The sequence below is a fragment of the Melanaphis sacchari genome, unplaced genomic scaffold, assembly GCF_002803265.2.
Source record: "Melanaphis sacchari strain LSU unplaced genomic scaffold, SCAv2.0 Contig15_pilon_pilon, whole genome shotgun sequence".
NCBI classification, from domain to species: Eukaryota; Metazoa; Arthropoda; class Insecta; order Hemiptera; family Aphididae; genus Melanaphis; species Melanaphis sacchari.
Genome location: NW_020270722.1, coordinates 235,741 through 254,636, shown reverse-complemented (window position 1 = coordinate 254,636; position 18,896 = coordinate 235,741). Strand labels below are relative to the sequence as shown.

The 18,896-nt window shown below is 24.5% G+C and overlaps 2 protein-coding genes across 3 annotated transcripts; one reads left to right on the top strand and one right to left on the bottom strand.

Annotated features, from left to right (window-relative positions):
• Positions 1–912: 912 nt before the first annotated feature.
• On the bottom strand, positions 913–2,842 carry LOC112592199. Its single transcript, XM_025336212.1, has 2 exons — positions 2,603–2,842; positions 913–1,218 (listed from the first exon to the last, which is right to left on the bottom strand). Exons 1-2 carry the CDS (start codon positions 2,840–2,842, stop codon positions 913–915), a joined length of 546 nt encoding a protein of 181 aa, XP_025191997.1.
• A 1,138-nt stretch (positions 2,843–3,980) lies between these two features.
• On the top strand, positions 3,981–9,100 carry LOC112592184 (sorting and assembly machinery component 50 homolog). Of its 2 annotated transcripts, none has more exons than XM_025336189.1 (10): positions 3,981–4,169; positions 5,729–5,797; positions 7,099–7,200; positions 7,317–7,433; positions 7,502–7,713; positions 7,801–7,906; positions 8,021–8,296; positions 8,377–8,538; positions 8,624–8,744; positions 8,808–9,100. In XM_025336189.1, the coding sequence occupies exons 3-10, from the start codon at positions 7,120–7,122 to the stop codon at positions 8,993–8,995; spliced, it is 1,263 nt and encodes a 420-aa protein (XP_025191974.1). In that variant the 5' UTR covers positions 3,981–4,169; positions 5,729–5,797; positions 7,099–7,119; the 3' UTR covers positions 8,996–9,100. The 2 variants fall into 2 exon arrangements, with proteins under 2 accessions (XP_025191974.1, XP_025191972.1); XM_025336187.1 differs by lacking the exon at positions 3,981–4,169 and adding an exon at positions 4,220–4,629.
• Positions 9,101–18,896: the final 9,796 nt, after the last annotated feature.

The window sequence follows — 18,896 nt, the reverse complement described above, 5'->3', positions numbered from 1 at the left end:
TAAGAAAATATTCTAACTACCTACTGATTACTGAACTATTTTTGTATCAAAGTTGGCACTCACATTCCTTAAGACTCGTGAAATGTTTATCGACACTTAGTATTTCATTCCCTATAGGTTGATACTTACTACAAATAAATTTGGTTTTTGTTCATAAAAATCGAATAGTTTTTGTTTATATATTTGTAATGATAAGCTCATACAATATTGTAAAAAACAAACCTAGATACAATAGATTAATAGATAACAACTACTTACTAGACTGTTGCGTGGAAATTACGAAATCCTTATCAAAATCTTCGTCACTGACGAAAGAAGCAACCTGTAATTGTAAGTTCACGTATTAACAAATCGATACGTATTTGTAATTTGTAATGGTACAACGCAAAACGAGTGATTTTCTTGTACGCCGACTGCAAAGAAAAGGGATGACCAAAAAAAGATCTCTGTCATCGCAAGAGAAAACTAGTTCCTTAGAAACGCAGAAATTTTTTATAAAACCTGCCGAATTGGTTTACAAAAAGTGAGGTACACTGACGTCGATTTTACCATGAACTGACGATACACTAAAACCAAGGTACATGGTACATCGACATACGTAAGTAGTACCGTATTTTATATTTGTTCGTTATTTCCCAGGCAAAGTGGAGTTATAAATCTATTATAGTAATATTATAGATACACAATTGATACTTGAGTACTTGACGACTGTTGTTATTTTATATCAACCCAACATAATACATAGGTGCTCTCGCTCATTATCTAGGTAGGTACCTTTTATAAATTATTGAAGTTTTAAATGAACAACTCATTTTAGTTTCTTATCAGAAACGCAAACTAAATGATTCTGAATTATATTTGTTGGTAAAATTATTGTTTATTGGTCATGTATCGATACTACGAGGTACATATTTAATAATAACTGTTATCAATATTTTTGTATTTGGACATGTATTTAATCCACGGTGTCAATCCTTTCGAACGTATATTATCTTCCATCAGCATTCCTTTCAAAATATTAAGCTTCATCAAAACGTCGATGTTCTTTTGAATGGTTTCGTGAACCGATTTTATGTGATCCGAAACTTTGGCATAAGCCGTGTTCAAAAACACCAGTCCTGTAACTTGACTTTTCGATAAATCTTCGTCGGCTTTGTCTTTCAAATAGTCTAATTCGTGTACCGTGTTCACTATAGTAGACGGTAAACTTGTTGTTTCCTAAATATTATAAAAAATACAATTGAAGTACAATCAATTTATAAATTAATTAAGAGTATACTCATAAAAATTGTCAATAGATGCATTGATACTTTTTTATAAATTCATGGAAAACAATCAATTTTTTACGTAAAATGGTTTTCGAGAATATCAAATATAGGTAAACAGTAAACAAATAATTAATAACAAGTCGTTTGGTAAAAATATTATTAATTATTTAAATTTCTTCACGTAACTACAATATAATAATTATTTATTATTCATGAATTATGGAGTAAATTTTTGTTTTAATTTTAAAATTTAAAAAAAAGTAATTGCTTTACTATACGATAGGTATTGGGTGGATTAATGTGATGAATAAGGCCACAATTGACAATTGTATGTATTTACATATTTTTATTAGTTGGTTTAAAAACATAACTAGTATGTACCAAAATTTGTTTCATAACCTAACGATTGTTATATTGTTATAGCACGGATCAGTGTATATAAAATAAAACATTGTACGTAAAACTTATGTTTCCACAAAAATAATATTATGCTAATATATTTTTTCGATTTCACTATGTACTATTTTTTATGAAGAACTTTGTAGGTATATTAAATTTTCAAGTCTCATCTATAAAAACTGTACATTTAATACATTTTCAACTCTAAAAGAATTTGGAAATTGTTAATCAAAATTTAATTTAATTTAATTTTATAGTGAATAGTACCTATTTCTTTTGTTATTTATTTATTTATCATTTCGTTTGATAATTTAAACGTAAAAGTAAAAATAATTATTGAAATTTTCTACAGCGGAAAATCCGTATGACTTCACTGTATGTTTCTAAAAAATAATACAATAACATAATAAAACAATTTATACAATTGACAAAACCTCTGGTTACTAAGTGTTAATGGTGGAATATTTTTTTACAACAATAAAATAAAACAAATCATTTTAGGCTAAATAGCATTACTATAAACATACGATTAATTATACTTATACAATGACATTAAAATTTATTTTTAAATTTAGAAAAAACCAATGAGAAATCTTATATTACATTATCAAGCTTAAATTGTTAAAATAAAACATTTAATGAAGATTTAGGAACAAATGAATTTACAAATTTTCATGATTTTGAAAAATTACGAAATTACGTAAAATGTTTAACGCTTATAAAAAATATTGTAATATTTTTAATATTGTTTAATTGTGGTATGAGAACAAAATTTGTATGCACCTTCTATATTTGTAAAAAAAAAAAAAATCATTATAAAACCAATAGGTACATTTATCATAGAATTTAAAACGTTTTACTCGATTTATTTATAAGTTTACAATTATTATTATCTTATTTATTAGCCGGCAAGAGTACCTATTTAGATCACTCACCAACACTTCTGCAGATTTTTCCTCGCTGAGTATTTTTAGCATCTCCAGTAATTTCTTCACGTCGATCTTCTCCAAAATATCCCAGTTGAACGGATGGTTGACTACGGTCGGATTGTAACCTAACGAGCTTGCGGGTGTGAAATTCATTAATTGGTCTAGACGATCGACGGGCATCGTACCGACGTCTGCGAAAAATACGCACGTGATCATTAGCTCGTAGACCATGGTGATCGCACTCATAACTATTCCTCCTAATGGAAAATGAACACGTGCGTAACAGCAAAGTTTTATTGACGTTCATTTCAACGGCTAACCTAACCGAATGAAGAACGAGTAGAATGACATAATATTATTCTTACGTAAAATAAATAATAATGTATTTTGATTTACGATACATTGTTCTTACTGATCATTGTTGAATTAAACAAGTATAGACAGTATAGTTGCTATAACTCGCACCTAGGTATTAATAAGCTAAACTAAACAACTAATATAATGTAGGCACACTAATAAAAAAATATTTATATTTTATAATAATTTATCATACTATAAATTATAATCTTTTGAATTTATTTAACATTGATTGACATATTACATTAAGTAAAGTAGGTAACTATATTATAAAATATTAGGCGTATAATATTATGTTAATATTTGAATTTTCAAATCTTTGGAACTATTTTATAATAGTGTTAAACATAAATACACTCAAGTCTTAATATTTTCATTATAAGATAATGATACAAATATTATATATTATAGGATTATTATTATTAACTGTTATTATCAAATTTGAAAAGAATAGGTATACATATCAGTAATAGTTCTCATTAAAGTAATTTATTTCGACTTATGCTGTAACAGTTAACATTTTTAAGATAAAGGTTGGTAAATACCTATAGGTACTTAGTAATGAATAAACATTTAAAAAAATATATAAATAATATTGAACAATTATAATTATTATAGTTCAAAAAAGAAAAAAATGAATTATTAATAATAAAGTATAAACATATAGTTTTACGATCATGTTATACTGAGCGAGTACCGGGTAGGTACCTTCCTACGCAAGTATAAAAATAGTGGTTATAAAAATGACTAAACTACGATATTGTGGACATTATAATATTACCTATGTCTGTAGGTACCTAAACATAGATAAATTAATACACGTCAATAAACGGATTGCCAGTATAATTTTGTAAGTATGCCATAATATTATAATTTCGTCCTTGAAGTGAACTCTTTAAGCTCGACAGCCAATTTTATTTTATATATAGTTACGGCGTAGGTATGCGCGTTTTGTACGAGTAAGCATTTAAGCATATATTTTAGTGCCCACCGCTCGACATTACCTAGTTTTTAACACTCCGCAACTAAATGGTTTTAATGACTTCATAAATCATAAAGCCAACAAAACTCGTATACGACTGATGACCATATTTGGATTCGATAAAAAATATTATTAGGCAGATTGCGTTGAATGCATTACCTATATACAGTACATGAGTTCTACGGTTCTACAGTCCGTTGTCACGAAAAATAAAAATTCCATTTGTACGAGTAGGTATGTCGTTTTAAATTATAATGACAATATTAAGATTAGAGCGCAATCACCGTAGTGAGTATCGTTATCAATAAAATCGCGTTATCAGTTAGTCGGTCGGTGGTGTTTGGCCGTTCGTCGCTTATCACTGACCTGCTTTTTGACCTATCTTTCGAGTCTTTCGACCAAATGTTAATAGTTATTAATTTAAACTATTTAAAGGCTTAGATTTATATGTTTTCCTCGTCGATCTTTTGTTAGAAAAGGTCTGTAGTTCCTTTCAAGACTCTGTATAGTTTCACATTAGTTATTTTTCAATTCCAATTCATTATTAATCCGTCCCAGTTCATAATTAAATATAAACATTCAATGCCTTACTTTTTGTCAACAACTCATTAACTACTTACCTACAGGCCATATTACAAATTGCTATTACACTATTAATTCATAATAATTATTCATGGGAAATCTATTTGCAAAAGTAAGTAAAAATAATTTAATTTTTATATAATGTTTTTCTTATTTATTACTTCTATAGGATTAATTAGTCTTAAGAGCCAACATAATGTATTTAATTTTAGTTTTATTTAAAATTGTTTTATGTAATTAAACAAATCATTCAAATTAAGTTACTGTGAAACTTTCATGTTTGAAGTCTTATGGACAAAAAAATGAAAAATATATCAGAGAAATTTGTTAAGTAGAATTAAATACATTTGGTTTTTAGAAATATTTTGTTGAATGTAAGTTTCACTGTATTACACATATTATAATAAACAATTATTTTATAGGAGACAAAATGAACAATTTTCTCTATTTTATTAAATTTAAATTACTTTACTATGATTTTGTATTACTCATTTTGTATTTCTTTTAACTACTATAACAGACTTTATTCACTATCCAAAATATACTGAAAAAAATGTTTTTATAAATTTAATTTGGACTATAATACTATTAATGCTAGTTTTTTCTACAAACAAACAAATTGTTTTTTGATTATTTAGAATATTAATTATTAATCAAAAAAAGTTAACAACAATTCATCTTTAATTACATATAATACGAGATATAAAAAATGACTGAAATATAACAATATTATATTTATTTTTATTCTTTTTATACTCATTAATCATTAGTTATTACTTGTTACAATTGTACACAAATAATATATATTTATTTAGATTTTTAAGTTTGAAATACAAATATTTGGATAGTGAAATTATATTTTATAATATTAAAATTTTCTTGTTTTGTATAGTATTTAATCGTAATGTTAATTATAAAAATACCAAGACGACGATGAACATTATAGAATGCACTTTCATAAAACCAACTGCACTTGTAATATTTCTTATTACCCAATTTGAGTCCTACTGTCTATTAGAATTAGGTCTGATGACATATTATGAATACACATTTTATTATTTATAGATACCTATTAATTATATAAAATAAAATAAAAATTATTAGTCATTACAATATTGTTTCCTACATAATGTATTCCTTCTACCAATTAATAAATGTTTTGTTTTTAACAATTTTATCACCATAAAATATTAATACATTTTAATTTCTAGCCTTACCATGAATTCAATATTGATCAAAAGTTGTCACCACAAGATTTCAAATTGCTGGAAAATAAAGAAGTGAGTTTTTTTTTTTTTTAATTAACAATTTAACTATGACCATTTCATGGACAAAATTGATAACTCAATTATTAATCCACAAGTAGTCTCGGATTTAATTTTCTCAATATATTATAATTATACAGTCCTGCGACTACTTTGCTATTTTAACTTTCTGCACTTATATTTATAGATTTTAACGGATTGAATTCAAATATGCAATTAGTTTTTTTTCTCACACGTCTAGTTTTTCTACAATTTGAATTTTAAATATTGTATTTTCTGTATAGTCATACAATAATATGTGGTATATTCTCAAGTCGAATTATTATTATAAACTCAATATGTAGTATACTTTACTAAAACTATTTAATCTTATCTTTATTAAATTGTTTATTATATAGTAGTTCAATTATTAAATATATTTTTAAACTCATAAAATTAATGTTTATTTTCTATAGTTATGTTCATTTTATTTTTTATAAAATATCCGAGTACTACATCACATTTCTAAGATTTTATACGGGTGATTCAAGTTTATTTTATTATATATGTGATTAATATGTTATAATGAAATAATGAAATAACATAACAAATTTTGTTAAAAATATATACCACGAATACTTTGGTATTCATTTAGGAGATCAAAATAAATCACGAGTACCCCATATTGCTTGCTGAATACGTTTATTTCTAACTTAAACAGTTTTACATATAATATTAATTTCTAAAATGTATTCATTATTTAAAAAAAATAATAGTTTATTTACTATAAAATATATAATTAACAAATATAATCTTATGAATTTATGATACATAAGAAGTAATAACAAACTAAAAACGATTACTAAACAGTTCTTTTTATAAAAAACAAAATTAAAATTTTCCCGGTAATCAATTGGCTGTTAGTTTACCACCAGTAAGAATCAAAAAATATTATCAAAATAAACATTCATGTTTCCAAAATTCTGTATGTCAAATCAAGGCTAGTATTTAAAAAATAACTATTTTGGGTTTATTTTGGGCTATACTATACTTAGTATTATACTATTCAGTCAATAATAATAAAATTGCCACAATATGATTATATTTCACATTATTTAATTTAATTTATTATCAATTATCATACAATAATGTATTAAATTGATTCTTAAATTTTCTATAATTTATGTGTAAAAAAAATTAATTGTACTAATGTATTTTTTAATTCATATAATTTATTTTATTTTTTAATTTATGGTTTTAATTTAATTTAATTCAAATTAATATTTATTTGGTACTTAGTTATCTAGTTTATCATTATTATCTAAATATATTTACAGGCAAGAGTTGATCAAGTGCACATGCGTGGATATTCAAAAACAAAAGATTTTATTCTTGAATCATCAATTAACTTAATGTTTACATCAAATTCTTTCAATAATGTAAGTTTTCTAAAAATATTGATACTGATACTTGTATTGTTTTTGCTATACCTAAATAGTTTGATAATCCTACCATTTCTATATTTGATTTAAGTTATGTATTATCTTTTTTGCAGATTATAAAAAATGCTGAAACTGTTCGTAAAAATTTAATGAGCTTAAATTGTTTTGAAAATATTAGTATTAATATAGATGTTAGTAATGGATCAAATTCAACTCCTAATGGATATAAGGTATTTTTAAAGCAAAGTGTATTTATTATTCTCATGTGTTATCTAATTTTTACTTTATCTATTTATAGGTTACTTTTATTGTACAAGAACTGAAATTTGCATCTAGTATACTTCATTCGATTGCAAGAGATAATGAAGGATTTGTTAAATTAGGTTTTAAGCTAAACAACCTTACTGGCCATGCTGATCATTTTAAAATAGAATCATCACTTGGAAATAGTGGTACTCAAAAATATGATGCTTGTATATCCAAACATATTCCTGGAAGTATATCTTCATGGTTTGTATGACTTCAGCTTAATTTATCAATAAAATTCAGATCTTAATTTTCAATTAACTACACTACTTAATTTTTTAATCAATTAAGCACTTCCGGACATATATTTAAAAAAAAATCATACTGGAATACTGTGCATGGTGTTTTCAATGAGTGGGGAATTCTATTTGACTTATTATTTCTTGCATCTTATAAAGTAGGTACCTCTACATCAAACTTAAAAAAAAAATAATATATTATACGTATTATATTATATTTTACACTTTTACAGGATAATTTATTAACAACTTTTTTTTCAAAACATTTTTAGAGTCATTTCAGTCAAAATTTACAGTATGAAGGTGTAATACGTGATATAAATATGTTATCAAAAAATAGTCCATTTAAACTAAGAGAGGAATCAGGTTTCTCAGTTAAATCTTCTATTAAACATATAACTACAATTGATACAAGAGATTCTAAGGTTTTAGCTAATGAAGGTGCATTCTTCCAAATGGTTATGGAAGTAGCTGGTTTTGGCGGTGATGTTAAATTTTTGAGGAATTATTTTACTAGCCAATTTTATTCAAAAATTAGTAAAGATGTTGTTAGTTAATTATTTGCGTTAATTGATTATTATTTATCATTTGAATGAAAAATAATATTTGTCTAATACTCTTTATCTAGGTATTTCAAGGATCACTTGGTGGAGGATTTCTTACTGATTTAGGAACATTCAAAAAAGCTAATATGATGGATAGATTTTTTCTTGGTGGTCCTATGACATTACGTGGTTTCCAATCTCGAGGCATTGGTAACTTAAATGAAAATGTCGTTGCTGGTGTTTCGGTAATTTATCAAAATATTAATATAAATATGTAACATTTAAATAACAAACAACTATAATTAATAAATGTATATGATTATATCATAGAGCTATTGGATTTCTGCTATTCATATTTATGTAAAACCACTTTTTGGCATGGAAAGTAACCGAATAAATGAGGCAATCAGGCTACATTTATTTTGTAATGCTGGGAACATATCATTCTTTGGTATAAAATTATAAATATATTATATATTGCTATTTTTTGTTTTATATATATTTGTTTCTTTAGGTAAAGACACAAAATCTAGTTTGGAAAAAACATTTAAAGACTTCAGGTTATCAGCTGGTGTCGGACTAGTTGCCCGAGTTGGTAATTCAATAAGGTTTGAGTTCAATTTATGTTCACCAATTCAGTATACACCTGGCGATAGAATTGTTGATGGTTTTCAATTTGGAGTTGGAGCAAACTTTATTTAAAATAATATCAGAATCTTTCTTTGTGCTAGTTACCTTAATAATAATTGTATAATTCAATTATATTGATTTAATACAAAACAATAATTTATTAATTTAAATCAGAGACATCAGTATTATTTTATTTTATCTAATTTATTGTTTTATTTATATTATTTATTTTTGTTTTTGTCTACTGTAATCAATTTAAATATTTAAACACGAATAGGTACTAAAAAATTCAAATATGATGTACTTATTTATATTATGACTGAATATAATAGTAAATTAATTTTTAATTGTATTTTGTTTTTATTTTATTATCTGTTGTTTTAAATTTTCAATAAAGTCTAGAAAAATTTATCTACCTTTTATAACATATAAAAATGTTTATTATCATTATTATTTTATAAATTAATTTCAGTTGCTTAGGTGTTATTTATAAAAACAGTTTTAGTAAAATCTCAAAAAATTATAAATAATAGAAATTTATTGATTCAAACATTTCATATTTATTCAAATTTAAATGTAAGTATTTTAAACTTTTATTTTAAAACTTTTTGGACATATTATATTGAGTTTTACAATATTTTAATTTTTGAATATTTTTCATATAATAAGTTAAACAGATAGCTCTGTGTGTTTTATGTTGTAAACAAGTGCAAGAGTTGCAACTTCTTAAGTGTCTATGAATCTTTTGTTTAGTTTGAATTTAATATACAATTGGATGGAGTAATGGTATATATTAAAATACCATAGCTATACTGTATTTTACAACATATTAAAAAATATTAAAATATCATATCAATAAAAGAGAATTTTTTTGATGAAATTATCATACAACCATTTGGGATGATATTAATCTTAAGTAAACTTATCTGATCAATGATTATAAATGATAAATTATTATAATATATTATAGTCAAGTATTCGAGACAAAAAAATTAATAATTCAACATTGATTGCCTATCTCGATTAAAAAGGTAATTCGTGATACGATTAATTTCAAAAACTATTTAAATACACTTGAGTTTCAAATTTTTAAGAATTCAAAAAATTAATTTTGTTTTAACTTTGTCTTGATGTCTCCATTATTAAAAACAATAAATAAACAATATATATATTTTTTTAAATACCTACTATCAGTATTAAATATTATAATAGGTACACTAATATTATGCACATAGGTACTATATTAATTATAGTATATATATATTATTAATTATTTTATTATTACTATATTTACATAGGTAAATACTGAATAAAAATTGAAAATTGAAAATATATTTTGTTAAATTTATGCTTTTTAAGATAAACAAAGTTGCAATTTTTAACAATCAAAATGATTACACACGAAACTGATAATATATCAATAAGTATTTAAAATTTAAAGTGTGATAAGAATGAGTAGTGACTTAATAGTTAATTTTCACAATAGCCAACATAGGAATTTAACAGCTGTGAATAGTGTAATAACTAATAAGCCGTTGTTCTTGTTTGACATCTAAATATCTTAGTAAAAAGTAATTTTTTAGCTCTCAATGTTCTTGCTTTGAATGTTCACTCGTAAGTCGTAATCGTGATCTACATTTTACTATTCTACAAATTATACTAATTTCGGTATGTTTGATGCCGAAAAAGTTACTAGGTATCCGCTTTAGTTAGCACTTTGACAAATGGCTAGAAGTAATACAATGTAAGTACACAAATACAATTTAGAGATTCGATTCAAATTGTAATTTCTACCAAAACAGAATAAAATCCTATGTCAATTGTAGCGATTATCCTAGTCGTAAGATCGAATTTCCAAAATTGTACTAATTTAAATTCACCATAAAATTTATTAAGAAACGACTTTTCCACTCCTTTGAAAATGACGACTTTTTTTACTTTCAAATTCAAAACTTAACTTTGGAATTTTGAATATTAGGAAATTTAAAGTGTTTATAATATTAAAATCAAAAAAAATAATCTTCTAGTTAATTTCTCAAACAGTAGGTATAATATAATAATTAATAAGTTTCTTCAGAATTGTTATCGGATAAATAGGTTACCTATTTTGTAAATGTGTACGTTTAGTAACTGTCAACTGATCATTAGAGTAGGTAATAGTATATGTGTAAAAGATATAGGTGAGCGATTTCACAACAATATAACGCACATGGATTATATAAACGAATAATGAATATTAATTTATTAATTACGTATTTTGTTTGTTTTTTGGTCTTGAGTACAAATGTTATGATGACCATATAAACTAATCAATTTATCCGAAAAAATTTCTTGGAACATTCTTAGGTTAGTCATGAAATTTAAGTACACTTTAAACTTTTTATAATATTTTCAAGAAAATTAAATTTCAAAAAAGTGAAAAGTTGTTTTTAAGTTAATTTCATCATAAATAATTTTACAAAATATATCGAAGTTCAATCCAGTAACTAGGTTAGACGTCGCAGTTGGCATAAGATAGATCTATTTTGGTAGAAAACAGAGTGAATCGAATCTCCATACTATAAATTCGGTGGATCACTCTATAGCCATAGGCGTAGGGTGGTCAAATTTTTTTTTCGGAAGGAGAGATAGTACCGACTCGTAGAAGGCTTCGTCTGCATTTTACGGGGCGCTATTTTTCAATCTGAGAGAGGAGCTAAGCCCCTCCAAGCCTTCTAATTGTCTAATATGTCTAATATGTCTATAGCTGAATAATTCAACTTAAGACTTCTTAGTGTTTGATGTTTCAAAATTCGAGACGATTGTTATCATTATTAATACATCATATTCAAATCAGTATTTATTCATCATTGATATTTAGCACGCGCTACCAAATTATTTAAGTACCGTAAAACGTGTACTAAGTATTGAGTATTGACCCTATCTTGGCCAATTCGACATTTTAATGCTCTATATTTTATATTGTTTTTTACTCGTTTGATTGCGGAGAGAATAAAATACATATTTACTAGCGCTATCTGTCATCTGACCATCGGACAAATCAGTCAATTTATTTTACTTTGTATTCGAGGTAGTGTTTTCTGTAAACCTAATAGATGGCGCTGTATGTACTATTTTATCACGTCAACAATTTTCTTTTGAAAAAAAAAAAAAACGTAATAATAGTAATAATATGATGTTCATTTGAAAAATAATAACACAACATATTAAACTGATTTAGAACAGTGATGGCCACTCGCTATTAACAAACAATAAAAATCTAGTGATAATATCATTTCGCAGGAATATTTTTATTGAATTGACATGCGTAATATCGTTTCGAAATCAAAGTTTTTTTTTTTTTTTTTTTTTTTATTTTATTATTCGATACAACACAATGATATTAAAACAGTTATTGCTCACGGGTTACGATCTGTGCACGCCAAGTACTGCAGTACTGCCATCGTGTAGGTAAAAAGTCGCCTGATACAATTTCTATTATTTATCATCACTGTAGCAGTGTAGCAGTGCTCTTGTGTATTTGTATCGTATTTGTGTGTGCGTAGGGCGTACTTCTTACGAATATAACTTGTCTGAAAATCATTACAATGGTCGTCGATTCGGAGAAGCTGTCACCATGGCGCCCTACAACTTTTTTTTTTCAAAAAAATAAATTGTAGTTGCGTCCTTGAATATCAATAACTGTCAATAAAATAATTTCATAAACAAAATAATACATTTTTCTATTGACCACAATATTCATAATTTAGATTTCTTATTGCTAAAATAATAATATTGACCACAATAAAATTCCCATAAAAAATATGTTTAAAAAAAGTTGAAATATCGATTATGTAGGGATCTACGTAATAAACTTATTTATATATATATATATATATTATATATATTTGATTGGTATTAATACAACATATTGATTAAAATTAAAAATGTCTAAATTTTTTTTTATTAATTAAAATTTAATAATAATAATAACAATTTTAATTAATATTATTATTATTATTTTAATAAACAGTAAAGAATATTATTGTTATAATTAAATTGTAAAAATAAATTCTAAATTTAAATAATAAAGATAAATATTAATATAATAATTTTAATTAAATTGTTTCGAAAACATGTTATATACATCAGGTTGATATTAAAAATAAATATTATTAATTGTGTCCATAATATATTAACATACGATTATCAACTTATTTTAATACATAATTGAATGTTTGTAAATTTCGCACACAGTTAACAGTCGAATAATAGATGATAAAAACAATATAATAAATTGCTTTTTCGGCATTTTTTGGTTTTCAAAATGGGTATAGTACAATAGTAATCACTAATTTTCGACCAAAATATTTAAGTGACTTTGAATTCATCGACATATACATAGTATAAATAGTCGAAATATTTTAAACACTGTGGTACAATTAATTGATGTAAAAGCCAGACGCTTATGTGTAGACGTAAGTAGTAGGTATATAGCCATGTTTTAATAGATGGTATTTAAATTTGGTGTCTGAATTTGTAATTCAAACTATTTGGTTTATCGTGTACACAATGTTTTTAACAACAATTATTGCGGACGTAATTGTATATCATAATTTATGATATTATTATTAAATCATATAATGATCACGATTTCATGTGAATAATATATCATATTATATTATAATATATCTACTCAATTATAATTTTATACTATATGCGGTCACAATTAATGCCAATATAAAATTATATTATAACAACAATTTTAAAAACCTAAGTCGATTATAAATTAAAATTCGTCCCTAGTATTGATATTGTTAGATAGTCAGATGACAGATAGTATCGTTCATAGATATGTTGTTAATATCTTTATCGTCAGTGAAGATTCGTCATTCAACATTGATAAATGATATTGTTTATTTTTGAAATTAAAATAGAGATGAAAATTATTTTGATTTCAATAAATAATTTTATAATTTTTAGTTTAAAAATAATAATTGTAACTATTGGTAAGAAGTAAATTATAATAATTGCAAAACATCTAGTGATAACTGGTAAATTAAAAGTTATACATTATGATTAAGACTTAAGTAGAGATTGAAGCACATTAAGAACCTATTTCTTAATAATTGTTAATAATACTATTAAATTATTTTTCTTGTATTAATTTAAGATTTGTTTGAAGTTATTCTATTTAACCTTCAGATACATGTATTCAATACCTTTAGCCATAACGTAGAATGAAATAAATTACAGCATGAAGGTGAATATGAAAGTATACGAAATAGATATCAGCCCTTAAGGTGATATGAATATATAGTTTGTTTATTTAACAATAACAATTTTTAAATTTTTAATGAATGTGATATGACTAAATATAAAATATTATTGAAAATTTAGCATATTGAAATTATGTAATTTGAAAAAAATTGGTAACCAGGCAGGATAAGTAGATTGAGATGTATCTTATTCTTACTTACTTCTTCAAGTGAAAAATCAGTTGACACTAGACACGTGTATGTTGGTATATATAAACGTCATATAGGGACTAAATAATGCTGTAGTGGCGTAGACAGAATTTTTTTAAAATCAATTAGCTTATTGTAATATCATATAAATCATTTTATATTTTATCAAAAATTAATAATTAGTTACATTTCTATAGATTTTATTAAAAAAAACTAAACAATGACCAAATGATTTAAATGATACCATTCTATTTATTTTTTCAATTACATTGTATAAATTATGTTAATATTTTTCCATGTTTGTAGGAAACATCAAATTGTCCATTATTTATTGATAACAATGACACAATATTAATATTTAAATAACATGGAATATATAAACCATATTAACACTATATAATAATATACAAGTAATGTGGGATGTGGTTATTGTACGTAGTACGTCAGTACGTGTATGTGTGTGTATGTGCGTCTATGTTGAGTATGTGCGCATATAAGCATGTACGAAAATAAATCGTGTTGGGTTCAGGGTGGACGTGCGTGGCTTAACATTTGGCTAGTGGTAGTGGACAGTATGTCAATATTAAATCATAAAATTATATATTAATTGGTATTCGAGACCGAAAAAAAATAGGTGAAATAAAAATAAAAAATTAATTATTCGGTAATAATCATGTCAAAATAATAACAATCATTGTTGCGTAAAAAAATTAATAAATCAAAATTATTAATTTAAATCTTTTTAGATTAGAATTCCAATTACAAAAAAATTGAATATTACGTTAATTATTGCCACAAAAACAATAGATATATATTAAAGGAACTCAAATAATACTTTATTATAAAATAATAAATGTTCAAAGCCAAATTTTCAGGTGCATTACATTTTCATTAATAAAATACTAAAAATATATATTAATACGATAATATTGAGTCAAGGTCGCAGTTTTCACTTATGCTGATTATACTGTGATGCGCGCATCCATCGCTCATCAGACTCTTGAATTTATTACGGTTATATACGAGAATCCTAGATTTAAAATTAGCACTTTCACAAATCGCTTATAAACTGTTAAAGTTTTGAATTTGGTTTTTAACTTTTTATATTTAATAGCTTTAAAACAAGAATATATTTTAAAATTGAGTTTATAATACAACTGTACGTTTAACAAATTTAAAATCGTAATGTTTTTTTCTGATTATACTAATAAAATAAAAATAAAAATGACAGTATAATATAACAACAAAAACAACAAAATACAAATGTAAAAGAAAACAAAATAGTACAATAAAAAAAGTGGAAAATTACTATTTTGTTTTCTTTTACATTTGTATTTTGTTGCTTTTGTTGTTATATTATACTGCCGTTTTTATTTTTATTTTATTGGTATAATCAGACAATATCTTAAGAGCTCATTTGTAAAGTAATTTACGAAACACAATAGTACATGATAAGTACCTATAGTTGTAGAACTTTAAAGTTTATAAAGGAGTGTAAAGTATATTTATCCTCAGTATTCAGTTAATTCTAGTCACGCGGAGGTATAAAATATAGTTTCATTAGTAAATTAAAATATAATTCAGCTAGCTTTTAAATTTTAGATAATAATTATTTAAGTTATTTGACGTTTAGAGTACTTAGTGTAGGTACCTAACTTTTCCTAGTTTTTTAATATTTTATATACTAATTGAAACACTTTTTATAAGTTCGACTAAAAATTTTTCTTTGTAATAAAGTCTATTATTTATTTACCTTTTATATAATAAACGTTAAACTAATTACATGTTTAGAATTTATTTATTGCAATTTGCCAAAAGTACAACTAATTATATATTACCCAAGTTCTAAAACGGATAAAAAAAAAAAAAAAAGAGATCTAGATTAAAAATAAAATATTATATACCGATATATTTATTTTCCAAGTGAAACTCAATATTTCCACATAATTTGTAAATTATTTATCTATAATAAACAAATTAAACAAATAGTATATTTTATGATATTTGTTTAATATGCTTTTAAATCGTTTTTGATTTTACTATTTTGGTTTTACGACAAACTTCTCATGATATTATTAACACTTTATAATGTTGAAAATTTTTATTGGTTTATCGCAAATAAAAATAATGATGTAGATATAATAAAATGACTAATTTGAAGTTTCACCAGAGATGGACGTTTTATTCTTTTAAATTGAATATAAGTTTAGAGTAAATATATTTTAATGAATTATGAATAATGACTCATTTTTTGGTCCAATGATTAATACAACATTTGATACGATGTGCGTATATATTAAACAAAGATAACGAATCAATTAGTTTGAATTCGATTAGTTCTTATTAGAAGTCCAATGTGCGCATTAACATTATATTTTTGATAATCAAAAATATTTGAATAGTATATTTTTTCTACTAAAAATTATAGTTATAAAGTAGAACCGATTAGAATACCTGTCTTTAAACATTATTAATTTAAAACCAAAGTTATCTAATTAATATAAGATAACATGATTTACATAAAGAATAATTTAGCTCTCTAGCTCATATATTATATAAAAAAATCATACAAAGAGAAAGAATAATATTATAAATTAAATAGAATCTCCAAACATTTGTTTTTTCAGTAAAGATTACATTTATTATCAAATCTTTTATAAGTTATACTAATTCTAAGACAAATGTTCTTAGCGTGGTTTGGTACGTTTCAAATAATAATTTTTATAATAGGTACATTTTTAAAATGTTATAATACCCAAGTATCTGAGAATTGAAAACAAAAATTAACCTTTATACTTAAAATGATACGGCTTATATAGCAATTTTGTTAATGTTTAAAACGATCATTATTCAAAAATGTGATAAACAAGTACAATTGTATTCACTATACTATGACTGGCTATTGTATGTATTCATTGTAGCTTAGGCACGTGTACAGAAAAATATTTTGAACAAGGGTGTTATAAGTAGCCCCGTATTTTCCGCTTTTATAGTTCTATACATGCCTGTTAGTAACTGAAAAAATACAAAACGATTTACTTCCTGCATTTATTATAATTTATAAGTAACGAGTACTAGAGTACATAATGGTGGTTTAACAATAATATCGAAATACAGAGTTTCATATTGTTCTCGACTTCTCGGAAAGAAAAAAAATACAAACAACTAATAAATCAACTTTGACCTATCTCATTATTATTTCGGTTTCTATTATTATTTCTATACAAATATAAGATGAACAAATATGTTCAAAGTATAAGTATAAAACAGTTTGTTTATCATAAAAAATATGCTATATTTTGTAGAACGTTTAAAATTTGTTTTAATGAAGAGGAATAAAAAAAAAAAAAAACATAATTACACTATGTTACCTACATACTTACAGTGATGACGAGTATGCATTTGAACCTCCTTAAATTGTGAGTGGGTGGGTCTTAAGTGAGTAGGAAAAAATAGTTACTAGAGACTTAAGCAGTTACCACTAATTACCAGTAATGTATTACCTTGGTAAAAAAAAAAAAAAACATCTAACCTAATATTAAGTAAACTTTATTTTAACTGAAGTTATAAACTAATATTATAAAACACCTCAAAATATTTTCATGTTTATGTACTAACATTTTATTTTTACATAATAAATAGTAAATTAGTAAAAACTAAAATAATATTTTATTAATGTATGCTAACATGTTATCAAAATGTTTATGAACACTAAACAGTGTTTTTTATTGAAATAGAAAAATGTAATAAAATTACAATTTTTTAAAATTAATTTAACAAAATCGTCGTGAGAGGTTTGGTTTCGAGCGGATTTCTGTGGTCAAGTATTTTAAATATTTTCTTAAGTTTGGGAGTAATGAATTAGATGGGTGGGTGGGATTTAGTGAGAATTAAACCATCTTTTTTAACTGAACTTGACGTCACTACCTATTTATGTACCTATAAAGCAGTTATACATATTATAGCTATGAAAGAGCGGAATCGTGAGGGTGTACATGTGTAACTATATAATGTAACCCATTAGGCTTATTAGGGCAATCATAAATGTGTACTTGATTTTTTCAAGTTTTCAATGATTTTTTTTTAAACACATTTTTCGAACATGTTGAAAATCAACTACCTAGTTAAGAGAAATACATTTACATATTGATGGAAACAATACTATCATGATTTCCATCCAGTTGTAATACTACATGTACAAAATATCTTTGGTTTACTTAAAATATTAGTTATTACGTGTGCGAGAATTTTTTTTTAAGTAGGTACTTATATAAAATAATATTTCAGTCTATATAGATATAAAAAAAATTATGACTTATACAGTTTGATAATCTATGAAAATAATAATAATATATAAAGCGTCAACACAACACGTATTATTATGTATACTAGTGAAAGTGTTAAGAAATAGTGTAAGCATGTTTAAACTGCCGCCTGCGACGCAGGCCCTGCGTTATATGTACCTATTTATACGTATCAGTAACGTCACTAAAAATGTTGAGATCAATATTAAAACATTCAGTTAA

Excerpts from the sequence above, each read along its gene's own strand:
- LOC112592199 (XM_025336212.1), bottom strand. The coding sequence starts at position 2,842 with ATGAGTGCGATCACCATGGTCTACGAGCTAATGATCACGTGCGTATTT. Across the intron at positions 1,219-2,602 it reads AAAAATCTGCAGAAGTGTTG|GAAACAACAAGTTTACCGTC; the intron begins GTGAGTGATCTA and ends TATAATATTTAG.
- LOC112592184 (XM_025336187.1), top strand. The coding sequence starts at position 4,609 with ATGGGAAATCTATTTGCAAAA. Across the intron at positions 7,434-7,501 it reads CAACTCCTAATGGATATAAG|GTTACTTTTATTGTACAAGA; the intron begins GTATTTTTAAAG and ends ATCTATTTATAG. Across the intron at positions 8,297-8,376 it reads CAAAAATTAGTAAAGATGTT|GTATTTCAAGGATCACTTGG; the intron begins GTTAGTTAATTA and ends CTCTTTATCTAG.